General features: G+C 55.6%; 2 protein-coding genes and 1 long non-coding RNA gene across 3 annotated transcripts; all 3 read right to left on the reverse strand.

The window, feature by feature from the left end:
- Positions 1-1,293: 1,293 nt before the first annotated feature.
- Positions 1,294-1,963, reverse strand: LOC309852018. The gene is made up of 2 exons (XR_014305028.1): positions 1,815-1,963; positions 1,294-1,513 (listed from the first exon to the last, which is right to left on the reverse strand). It is a non-coding gene; the product is annotated as an uncharacterized lncRNA (long non-coding RNA).
- A 1,091-nt stretch (positions 1,964-3,054) lies between these two features.
- On the reverse strand, positions 3,055-8,772 carry KCNAB3 (potassium voltage-gated channel subfamily A regulatory beta subunit 3). The gene is made up of 14 exons (XM_082708153.1): positions 8,419-8,772; positions 7,086-7,129; positions 6,960-6,997; positions 6,663-6,742; positions 5,436-5,480; positions 5,313-5,357; positions 5,081-5,124; positions 4,793-4,879; positions 4,432-4,517; positions 4,185-4,305; positions 4,007-4,101; positions 3,804-3,927; positions 3,534-3,622; positions 3,055-3,261 (listed from the first exon to the last, which is right to left on the reverse strand). Exons 1-14 carry the CDS (start codon positions 8,658-8,660, stop codon positions 3,184-3,186), a joined length of 1,218 nt encoding a protein of 405 aa, XP_082564279.1. The 5' UTR covers positions 8,661-8,772; the 3' UTR covers positions 3,055-3,183.
- Positions 8,773-10,071: 1,299 nt separating this feature from the next.
- Positions 10,072-11,818, reverse strand: TRAPPC1 (trafficking protein particle complex subunit 1). The gene is made up of 5 exons (XM_082708154.1): positions 11,698-11,818; positions 11,488-11,586; positions 11,266-11,336; positions 10,766-10,904; positions 10,072-10,470 (listed from the first exon to the last, which is right to left on the reverse strand). Exons 2-5 carry the CDS (start codon positions 11,584-11,586, stop codon positions 10,342-10,344), a joined length of 438 nt encoding a protein of 145 aa, XP_082564280.1. The 5' UTR covers positions 11,698-11,818; the 3' UTR covers positions 10,072-10,341.
- Between the last annotated feature and the right edge of the window lie 24 nt (positions 11,819-11,842).

The following is an 11,842-nucleotide window of genomic DNA, read 5'->3' on the forward strand; positions in this document are numbered from 1 at the left end:
AAATGTCTTCTTGCTCCACCAACTTTTCTCCACCCACAGCACACCACCCCGGTCCAGGCTGCCATCATCTCTTGCTCAGACCCTGGCAGGACCCTCTTCCCAAGATCACCAGTGACCTTTCCAGATCTGAAGCCTAACCAAGTCTTACCACACATCATTTCCATTCCCGTTTAGAACCTTTCAATGTGGTGATAGTTCAGTTCAGTAGCCCCAAATTCCTATGCCATGTGACTTTGCTGCTTCTCCCAGCAAAAATTGGGGTCTGTTTCCCTATCCCTGGAATCTGAGCTCAGCTCATGACTTCCTGTGACTAACAGAATGTGGCAGAAGCGATGTTGTGTGAGTTCTGGGGCACAGTCCATTGGAGGCCTTGCAGCTTCTGCCTTCATCCCTTGGGATCCCGGCCCTGAGTCTGTTATGTAAGGAAATTTACTAGCAGATGAGGCTGCATGGAGAGCTGAGACATCCCAGCCAATGGCCAGATGTAGCAATGAGGCCAGCTGATGTTCTCGCACAGCTGACCTGCCAGCTCAGTCCAGCTACACGAGTGAACCCAGGTGCAAAGAGCAGAGGGCCCAGCCAAACCACAGAATAATGGGGGGAAAAATAAAGTTTTAAAAGTTGTCTCTGGCCACTAAATTTGGGGGAGGGGTGATTTGTATGTATCACTGAATAACCGATAGGAACAGCTTCCTGGTGCCCTTAGGATGAAGAAAATATTCCAAAGTGCCCGATGTGGTCTTGTATGTTCTGAACTACCCAAGTCTCCCATTCTGCTTCCATCCGCTCTTGGCACCCTCTAGCTCTGGAGACCTTTGGCGTGCATGTTCCCTTCTGCATGCTTCTCCTAGCCCTCTTGCTTTCACCTGCTGACCCTTCACCGCTGAGCACGGCCTCACCTTGTCAGATGCCACTGTAGACTCTGGAAGTGGCCCGCACCTGCCTCTGGACTTAGGACAACTTGTGTTTGTTTGCTGGCTATTCGTTGCTTTCTCCCATCCATAAACTCCGCAAAGGTGTTATGAGTCTGGTTTTGCTCACCACTGTATCCCTGTACCATAGTGGGACTCAGTAGCTAAATACTTGTTAAGTTAATGAATGAAGTCGATGACAAATATGGTAAATGTGTGACGATGGATGAAGGAAGGTCTCTTATGAGGACTTTCCAAACAGCGCTTGAAGGTAATTCCTAAAAGGACTTTTTTTTTTTTTTAATGTTTTGAGCAAGGGGGGAGACATTTCTATTGAAATGAAAGAGGAGTCCTCCAAAGTAACCATTTAAGGAGAATACTATTTTGAATTTATGAATTCTTATATGTTTATTACAGAATAACTAATCATGGTTTAGTCATCCATTGTGCCTGGTTGTTTCCTCCACAGTCTTCCAAAATGAGTGGGAGATGTTAGGAGTGGATGTAAGTATTCATTAGTTGATCTGGTTGGTTGCTAGCCAGCAAATCGCAGGCTGCTGACTTTTCTCTTTTTGGAAATTGGTTTTATGCTGCTCTCTCAGCTTCAGGATCGAGGAAGGGGTGAGGATGGGTAGAAGGGAGATGGGGAGGTTGTAATTTAAGGAAGGCAGAGAGCATCCTCTCCTGCCTTGTGATCTCTAAGGGGTGTAACTTTCCACCCACTTTGTGTCCCAGGGAAATCAGAGTCCTTTGGGGGAAGACTAAGGGTCATTTCTGACATGATCGCATTGGAGTCTGCTTTTCTGCCGCCCTGAAAGCTGATTTTTCACTAGTTTCCCTTTTTCCTTTATGATAATTCCCTCCCTCCATGTCATCTCCACCATAGGCCAGTTTTCATCTTACCTCTCCCTCACCAAATCCCAACGCCCCAGCCTCAGCTCAGCCCCTCTCATTCAGCCACAAGGAAAGAGTTCCAGAGAGTTCCTCAGCATTTGTGTGGGTATCAGAAGGGAGATGAGAAGTATAGGACGAGAAGGGTGGCTAATGCAACTTAAAACAAAGACAAAGGTGTCAGAGGGAGGAGCAGCGAAACTATGAAGCTAGATCTCTGGGCTCTGAGGGGTGTGGTGACTCCAGGAAGGAAGAAAGCCGGGGACCAGGGACTGGGGTATGCGGGACCTGGGTCCTCAGCGAGGGCAGTGGCTGGCAGTGACTAGCAGCATGATGCCTTGATCCGCGGAGAGAAAGCTCCCGCTGTAGCTAATGGCAGGGAGCTAGACAAGGGCTGGTCATCAGAGACAGAGGTCCTACCCTCCCAACCCTGCAATTTCAGACACCAGCAGTGAGGACCAAGCTGAGATTTTATTTACAGTTCCCTGGGAAAAGTCTTACAGAAGAAAGGCCAGCATTATTGCTTTAAGATTATTGCCAGGAGGAAGACTGCAGTCCTCCACTGCTAGGTAGGAAATCCTGCTACAGGCTCGAAAGTCTCTCCCCAGACATGACCATCCTAGCCCCAGGTCTCCGCTGTGACCCAAAGGCTGTCACCATGTCCTGCAAAGCACAGCCCAACTTTTCCCCAGGGCCATCCCCACTGCTTTGCCAGCACACTTCCCTTTACCTGCGTCAGGGCTGTCACTGCATCTCCCCCTCCCCACCGCCCCTCTTCTTTGCAAGAACAAAGTACTGACACTCGTGCTCATTTTAAGCGCCCCCCCCCCCACCTCCGCTGGGAGGCAGGGTCCTCAACGATCAGCATTTACTTCCCGCCAGGACCAGCCTGGCTTCCTCTGTACCGAGTAACGCAAGAGCCCCGGTTCCTTTGTCCCAGCGGGAGTCGTGACTCCTTCTTAGATTATTACCCCTCGATGACAGCTCCAGGGCCACTTTTGAGGTAATTGGCATGTTTCCTGGATCTGCCCTGTTTTTTTGTTTTCCCCTGGGTCTCGGCGATTAGGGGAAGAAGAGAAGGGAGCGAAACCAAGGGGCAGAGAGAGGACGGCCCGGTGGTTCATGCCCGGGATTAGCAAGAGGGCCCGGCGGAGCGCATCGAGGAGGGCGGCGCACTACTTTCCCTCTCGAACCCCACTGCGGAAGGATATGGCTTTGTTCATGCGCATCGCTACTCGAAGCCGGGACTCGTTCGGGGGCGGGGCCTCCCTGGCGGCGGCCGCGGCGTGGAGGGATCCGGGGCGGGGCGGGAGGCAGCAGCGGGAGGCGGTCCTCGGCGGGTGCGGCGGCCCCCGGTGCGGGTGCCTGCGCCCTCGACCGACTACTTCTTGGAATGCGGCTTGTTCCCCAGGAGCCCGTCTATCTCCATCACCGTCTGCGGGGTCAGCTGGCTCAGAACCTGGAGAGGAAGGCAGTGGGGTGGGGGCACGTGCTGGCTCCCCGAAGAAGGGCAAGGGGTGTGCGGGGCAGGGGCAGGGAGGTTTGGGGAGCAGCGCCGCGGGGCCAGATGGCGGGAAAAGAGCCTTGTCTTGTGGCCCCGGACCTGTCCTCTGCGGAGGGAGAGGCCTTTGTAGTGACTGACCTCCGCATCCCATTCCGGAGTGGACAGCGAGGACATGACTTCCGGGGAAGGGGACAGAGATGGGCTCCGCCTCTGAGTCCCCAGCTCACCTGCAGGGCTCCCAGGTGTTCCATCAGCTGCTCTGCACTTGACACCCCCAGGAGGACTGAGCTGACACCCTCGCTGCGGAGACACCATGCTGGGGCCAGAGGAGAGAAGAAAGAGAACTGATGGCAACAGCCACCGTTCAGCACCCACACTTGAGGAGTGTCTCTGAGGAAGAGGTCCTCCCTAGGGGCAAACCAGTCTTGGTTTTGGGGGTGTCTTGGCAGGAGGTGAGGCCCCCCCACCCGCAGGTCCCAGGGCTGGTGGTGTCTCACCAATAGCCAGCTGGGCCACTGTGCAGCCCAGCTGGTGAGCAATGGGAAGAAGGTCCATGACTTTGGCTTGTTGCTGCTTCTTGCCGCCCTCACTCTGCACCTTGTCCTTGAGCCACTGGTAGCCCTGGAGGCCAAGGAGAATGAGCACCATCCGGAGCGGCCCAGATGGCCCAGTCCTGCCATCCCGAGCCCCTAGATCTCACCTTGACAGTGGCCCTGCAGGTATCTGGGACTCGCCCATCATACTTGCTAGTGATGAGGCCACAAGCCAGAGGGGACCAAGTGACTGATCCAACACCTAAGGACAAGAGGATTGGATGTGGGGACAGGGACCTAGGTGATGGATAGGCCCAGGGAAAGGTAGGGTGGGGGGCTGCAAACCGATTTTGTGGTAGAGCTCCGGCAGCTGCGTCTCCACCTTCTCCCTCTGGAACAGGTGGTGCTCAGCTTGCTCACACACTGGGGGGATCAGATTGAACTGTCTAGCCATGGAGTAGGCCTCCTGGGTTGGGGCAGGGAAGAGATGGGGGTCAGAGCACTCTTCCCCACTCTCTTCCACTGCCCCTCCTCCGGTAGAGTGGGTTTTGGGGTGGCCATGTGAAAGGGGGAAGTGGGGTGGCACACTCACCATGATTTCCGCAGCTCCCCACCGGGATGTCCCCCAATAGAGGGCCAGGCCCTGGTTAATGACATAGGTCATGGCTCGCACAATCTCTAGGCACACGGGAGAGAGAGAACCTCCCTGTCAGGCCCCTGGCATCTAGGGCTCCAGATCTGTGCACCTTGGCTGGCCCCACCAAGACCCTGGGCATCTCTATTTAATCAGAGAGATGGGAATCTGCTGTTCACCTCCCTCCCTGCCCAAGAGCGGGGGTCTGAGCCCCCCACCGTGGAGCTTGGGAGGCCTCCTGAGCAGAGGCTGGCTTCCTGCTGAGAGTTTGAGGAAGTGCTATTTTGAAGGATGGTTGGGGTGGGGGTTCTGCTTTTACCCTCCATGGGACTGTTGGGGTCTGAGCGGTTGGCGAAGACGATGTCCACGTATCCCAACTGGAGGCGCTCCAGGGATCCTTGCAAGCCTGGGGCAGGGGTGGGGGTGGGGTGGGGGGGGAAGGTAAGTGCTTCAGCCTCCCTTTGCTCAGGATTCAGACATTACCCTCTTGCCACAGCCGCCTAACTCCCAGCTCCCCATGCACAGCCTCCAACTCAAAGTTTCAGAGAACGTTCCCAACTCTTCTGGCTTCTGTATGCAGCCGCTCTTCCCAGCCCCGAACTCTCACCCTCGATAATGTGTTTGCGGCTCAGGCCTCGCTCGGTTTCTGCCCTGCAGGAAAAGGGAAGTCAAAGATGAGGCGTGACAAAGACAGGAGCAGAGATGGCCTGGCGCCACGAGGGACTGGGATTGCACGGGTCCCCCAGGGGCAGGCTGCGGATCTGGGGTGACGGCCAAACCCCACCTCTCTTCACACATTTTCTATAGCTCTCCCCAAATAGAGTGTGGCAGCCACTTACTGTCCTCCCCAAAAAATCTTGGTGGTGATGACATAGCTTGATCTCCTGGAAAAAGATAGAAAGGAGCAAGAAAAGGGATTTGGGATGAGCACTTCCCTGGCAGCCCCTCAAACCCAGACTCACCTCCATCCTTTGCTCTTAAGGATGTTCCCAAGGGTTCTTTCAGCCCTGGAAGGAAGATCATGTCAGAAACACCGACCTTTCCAAGATGGCTCAGTTCCTTCCCCTCCCCCCCACTTTTCCTTTCTACCCATTTCCTTTCTGGTAAAGCAGACCATAGACCACAAGCTCATTAGGCTGTCAGCCCCATCGTGGACAAAATAAGAAGGGCTCCCAGCACTTGGGATGTGGTCATGTACTTTTCATTCATTCAGCAAGAATCAGCTGTGCATCAACTGTTGCCAAGCTCTGTTCCAGGTGTTGAAGGGATAGAATGTGAGGGGACAGGGACAGCCTAGGGAAGCGGGGAGGACACCTTGTTGTCTGTTCCCACCATCTGCATTGCCCTCCCCCTTCTTTGAGTCTCTGCAAAATCCCATCTTCCAAAGCTCAGCTTGGATTCTGATTCATTTTACTGAAAATGTTCTCTGATTGCTGGTCTGTGCTCAGCCCTTCCTGTCACCTTCCATAGCTCCTACTGGCTCAATCCTTTGGCACTTAATTATGCACTAGCCTGTGACAGGTCTTAATTTGTTACATCTGACGGTTACCGAAGTTTCCCTGTTACTTAACCTCTCATCTCTCCCTGTGTTTTTGGTTTGCTTGACCATTTCGACCGTGAGTTTTGGGAGGGCATGTTGTCATCCCACGAGCGGTGCCTGCTCTGGGCTAGGCTCTGCGTCGGGACATAGGTGACTTGGACAAGTTCCATGGAAGGAGGAGCTTCCCAGTTGAGCAGCAAACACGGCTACATAAACCAGTAACTGACAGCTGATGGGTCAGAAGCCAGTATAAGTGCTTTGGGAGCCGAGGTGGGTGCTGACCAATCTGGGGAGCTGGGCAAAGGCTTTTTGGAGGAGCTGACATCGGGCCAAGTCTTGAAGATGAGCAGCAAAGTGTGGCAGATGGGAGAAGACGTGAGGGAAGGTCTTCCTAGGTTTTGGCTAGGTTTGACAGGACCCAGCGTGAAGCCATGGGTACGTGTTGGCTTTATTTTATTTGGACTGTCCAGGACACCCTCTGTGCTCTACACTGAAGAGAGACTAATGTTGAGACTACAATTCCCATAGTGCATCGGGAGCGCATTGGCTGGAAGATTGGAACTTAGTGTTCATGGAGTTCCCAGGGTTCCCTAGGTGGAAATAAGAAGCCCCCGATGTTCTCACTTGGCTCCTTTACCCCAGTCCTTACTTCCCCGCTGCGTAGACTTCAGCCGTGTCAAACAGGTTTACACCGTGCTCATAGGCCACTGTCAGCACGTCCTCTGCCGTCTAGGGAGGTGACAGAAAGAGATGAAGGTCAACGGCTGTGGCCCTCATAGAGCTCCCTCTGTGCCCAGCCCCACTGCTCCTCTGCCCCAGCCCCAGCCTCCAGCCTCGGGCCCACCATTCCCCATGCTTGTCGTCCAAACCTCTCTCCAAGTCCACTCCCCTCTTCTCTGGTCCCCTCCCACCTCCTCACCCTGCTTCTAGGGCTCATCACTCATACCTCATCCGATATTTGAGAACCAAACGTGACCCAGGTGCCTGCGAGAGAGAAGCCAGGCATGGGATCACAGTGGGCGGCAAGGCACGATTGCCCCCCCCCCCATCATTCCTCTGCTGTCTGACTCACCTAGGCCAAGACAGGACACCCGCAGACCAGACTTGCCTAGGTTCCTGCAGGATACAGAAGCAGCAGGAAGGGGTGGAGCCTCCATTAAGGACAGAGACCATCAGCCCCCAGCTCCTCTCCTTCCAGAATCAGAAGCCCTCAGGTAGCTCAGTCCAAAGAACTAGGCCCAGTGGGCCCACCGAGCTGGGCAGGGCTCCGCCTGGAGCGTAAGTGAACGAGTAAATGACTCTAGAGACAACATCCGGAGCCTCTCTTGCTTCCTGGTTTGTGTTTCTCCTGGTGGGATCTTGTCTGTGTTTGCGTCATCTCTGGGATGTGTGCAGTTTGGGGCTGGGAGGAACGTGACAGGCTGATGGGGATGAGTTTGTGGAAACAGACCCGCAGATAAAGAGGGCTATACTGAGGGGCAGACACTACGGTGCAAAGGGGTAAACCAAGTGAGGCTCAGGCACTCAGGCAGGCAGGGGTCCTTGGGCAGGGTAGGTGCATGGGCCCCCCAAACACAGGTAGGACACCTGGGTGGGGAGTGTGACAGGAAAGGCCAGTTGTCCCTCTTCCTCCGTTGGCTCCCTCCACTCCTGTGGGCTTGTGGTGTCTGCCTCTCACCCAGACAGCCCCCTCCTCCTAAGGCTGCCTCACCCAGGTTGTTGGCTTAGCTTCTCAATCAGAGCCAACACGTGGAGGAGATCAGATGAGCGACCTCTGCTCACTACCAGGCAGGAGCCCCTCCCTTCCTCCCCTATGCAAGTTCTGAGAGCTCAGCAGTTCTCTGAGAAAGTCCGCTACAATCCCATCTACTTTCTCCACCAGGACCCCGTCTGTCCTCAGCATGGGGCTGAGAGATGTGGTCCACACTTCCAAGAGCCCCAGTGCCCTCCCCACCAAGAAAGGTTGCAGGATACCCGGCCCTTGGGGCAGGTGAGGGCAGTATCTGGGTCAGGCATCCTGAGAGGGCCAGAGTGAGAAGCTGTTTCCTTCCCCCACCCCCTTCCCAGGACATCTACCCAAGGACACGCCATCCCAGAGGGGGCCCAGCCTGGAGATTCCTGCATCCCTGGCCCTCCTGGGGATAAGGAGACAAGCTCAGGATCATCACCTGGCTCTGACAGGACGGGTCAACCTTGGTAAAGTTAATTTTCTCCTAGTCAGGGGTATCGTCGGAGACAAAGAGAAGGACTAAGTAAGGGAGCGCCCCGGTGATGGGAGGAAGAGATGGAATGAGCTGGGTGGGACCTTCTTAGCGAAGACTGAGGGGGTCCTAGCGGCATCCCAGGAAGCCTAAGTGGTTAGGAAAGGGGAGCAGATGGGGTGGGCTGCTCGGCCACCCCCATACCTGTATTTCATGCCAGTGCCTCTGCCGGTGCTCTCTCGGAGGGCCCCAGCGGGCGCTGGGGGTCGGGGGACCAGTGCGGCCCGGGCCTTGGGGCCCGACCCTCCTCCCCCCGGAGGATTCCCATGCCCCCCGCCGACCGGCCCGCCATTACCGCCCCCGGGGCCCGGCCGGGGTCCACACAGACGGTCCTCACTGCTCCGGCTGCGAAGGTTCTGCTCGGTACACGCAATAGACACCTGCATGCCAGCTGGCCGGGGCGGGGGAGGGGGCTCCGAGCGGGCGGGAGGAGTTGGGAACCGGGAAGCCCGGGCGCGGACGGCGGGGGGTGTAGTGGCGCGAGTCCTGGGAGAGCGGGAAGGCTGTGCAGGCTGCGGCGAGAGCCGCCAGGCAGGATCGGGCCCGCGGGGGCGGGTTGCTGGAGGTCGCGGGGTTTGCTGCGGGAGGGGAGAAACGCGGGAGGTGGCACGAGGGCAGATATTCGGATACGGGGTCCCTGGAGCTGGGAGGAGGAGGGGAAATGGGTGAGGGTAAAGGTCGAGGGCAGTCCTCGGAGATAGGGACCTAGGGACTAGGGGCGGTGGTGGAAGAGAGATGCCACCTCAGCCCAAACCGCAGCGGGACCGCTATGCTCCCAGCAGCGTCGGCAGCGGGCCCAAATAATCAACATGCAGACACCGCCCCCTCATCTGAATAAAACCGCCCGCCTCCCAGCCAAACCCGCCGCTCATTTGCATAAGCCCCGCCTCCGAAAGCTCCGCAGTATGGATATTCTGTGTGCACCGAGAAGCCGGGAGGACGGAACCCGGGAGGGTGGTTATCATACCCGCTGGGACCCCCAGCAGGTCCGTCTTCCTCCAGCAACGTGGTTTTCAGGTGGGGGGTGATTTTGTCCCCTAGGGGTCACGAGGCAAGGTTTGGCGACATTTTTGACTGTCGTGACTGGGACTGGGGGTGGGGGGGTGGAGCTGTGCTATCAGCAGCTTGAGTGAGGGCCAGGACAAAACGCAGGACAGCTCCCCCTGCCCCCAAATTGTCAGTGCAGACGGTCCCTAGTTATGGTTTGACTTACAATTTTTTTTTTTTTTTATCTTTTTGATGGTGCACAAAAGCAACAAACATTCAGTAAAACTGTGCTTTGAGCTTTGACCTTTTCCTGGGCTGACAATATATTGCATGATACCTCCTGATGCTGGGCAGTGGCAGGGAGAGTCTTGGACCCACTCAGCCCCTGGATTCCAAGTGTAAACCATCCATACACTTAACAACCATACTGTTGTCGTTGTTTGACTCTCAGTACAGTATTCAATAAATCACATGACATATTCAACACTTTATTGTAAAATGGGCTTTATATTAGATGATTTTGCCCAACCGTGGACTAATGTAAGTATTCTGAACACATTTAAGATAGGCCAGGCTAAGCTATGATGTTTGCTAGAGGAGGTGAATTAAAAGCATTCTTGACTTATATTTTCAACTCATGATGGACGTAAGCCCATTGTGAGTGGAGTGAGATCTGTCATTGTTGAGATGCCCATGCACAAAGCCTCTTTACAGGCTCACAGTATGGGGCCACCCTGGTTCATGCCTTCCTGAGTGGGGCAGGACCCTGACGGACCAACCAAACCGACAAACTGACACGCTTAGGCTGCAGAGGGTGACAAAAAGTTTATTCTGTACGTTTGCAACATCAGGTAGGGGATAAAACTGGAGAGGGCCTGGTTTGGAGGTGTAGGGATTCCTGGAGGCTTCCTTCCTTGGACCAGGAGGGCACGAGGGCAGGCTTTACACTGTTGCCCTGGGAGGGCTGTTGTGGAACAGCAGGTGGTAGAGGGGCACACAGTGGGACCTTCATATAAAACAGGTTAGGAAGGGGCCCAGGAAGACAGGGATTCTCCTGGGGGGTGAGGTAGGGTGCTTCCTTCAGCCAGCACGGGCAGAGAAGAAAGGCAGAGAGCGGACGTAGGAGTCCAGCCGGGACCGGAAGAGCTCACTTTGCACAGTTTGGCCCAGTGGGCACAGGGGGTTCTTCACCACCAGCTCCACATATAGCTATGGAGGGGAAGGATGTTAGAGCCAGGCTTCAGATCCTTCTTGTTTCCAACCCCAAAACCTAATGGGATCTCAGAGCTGTGCGAATGCACAAGCCCTGAGGACTGGGATGCAAGCCTCCCGGAGAAGAAAGTGTTTCAGGACCTAAAGAGTCTTGAGAAAACTCTTGACTTCAACAGAGCTACAGCACAGTAAAGTTAGGGCAGGGAAGCTCAAGGAGCTTGAGGCTTAACTAAGTGGCCATGGCTGTTGAGGAGCTTTAGAGGAGGGAAGGGTCCCCGGGGCTGGCACTGACCGCACTGTAGATATGATGCAGCACATCCCGGATGGGTCCAACGCCCAAGTCAGTATTCATGACAACCTTGATCCCAGTGGGCGTCTCGTAGTAATGGAGCTTGTAACGGCTAGTTTGGAAGGCCAGGAAGCCATCCTTCCTGCAGAGATGGGAGGACGTTAAGGAGTGGGAGCATAATCTCTACCAAGAGATACTTCTGATCCTGTCTAGGTCGACTCCCTAAACATCATTGTTCATAGCAGGCTGATTTAGTAAAGACACCTCCCACCTTCACTCCTCAATTTAGCCCCCCCACCCAACCTCTCTACCTTCAGATCTTCCCCCCTGCCTCTCAGACCAGCTCTGGGTCCAGACTCAGCCTCTTTCTCTCCCTCCCCTCTCCCTCTGTCTCCTTCCCCTCTCCTGGGGGCCAATGTCTCTTCCACTCCACAAAATCTCCCCCGCCCCCCAAATTCCCAAGGCTAGCCCTCCTTCCCTCAGCATCCCCTCTGACAGCGTACATGTCTAGCGGGGACATCTTGCTGACAAAGGAGCGGATAGAGAAAAGCATCCCATACATCAGCTTGTACTCCTGGAGGGAGAAGGACAGAGTTAGCTCTCGGTTGTTGAAGGAGACGGGATAGGGGTGGGAACCAGATGGGGTTTGGAGAGGAAGGGCTGGGCTGAGACTATGTGCGTTTGGAGATGCGAGGTCACCCGGATTGCGCGGGCCCTCTCGTCACCTCCTCTTTGGGGATCCCCGCTTGCTTCTTGCGGTGCCACTCGCTGTAATGAAGGCACACTCCATTCCGGTCAAACAGGTACAGGTTGTGAACAGTCATCTGCAGGGCAGAGAGTGTAAGGCTCGCTCCGAGACCGCCCACACTCCGAGGGCTCCAGTTCCCGATCCCCGACTCCCCCCAACCCGGCGGGAACCCCTCCCCCGGACTCACCGGAACTGCTCCTGGTGCCCGTCATAAGACACTTCCGGTTTCCGCGGAGTCCCGCCCCACCGGCTCCTCAAACCTCAGTGGTGAGGCCATAGCTCCGCCCCATGCCTCCCTCAGCCAATCCGTGCCGCCGGACGCCGCGCACGCT

Source organism: Mustela nivalis, assembly GCF_964662115.1.
Source record: "Mustela nivalis genome assembly, chromosome: 17".
Lineage (NCBI taxonomy): Eukaryota > Metazoa > Chordata > Mammalia > Carnivora > Mustelidae > Mustela > Mustela nivalis.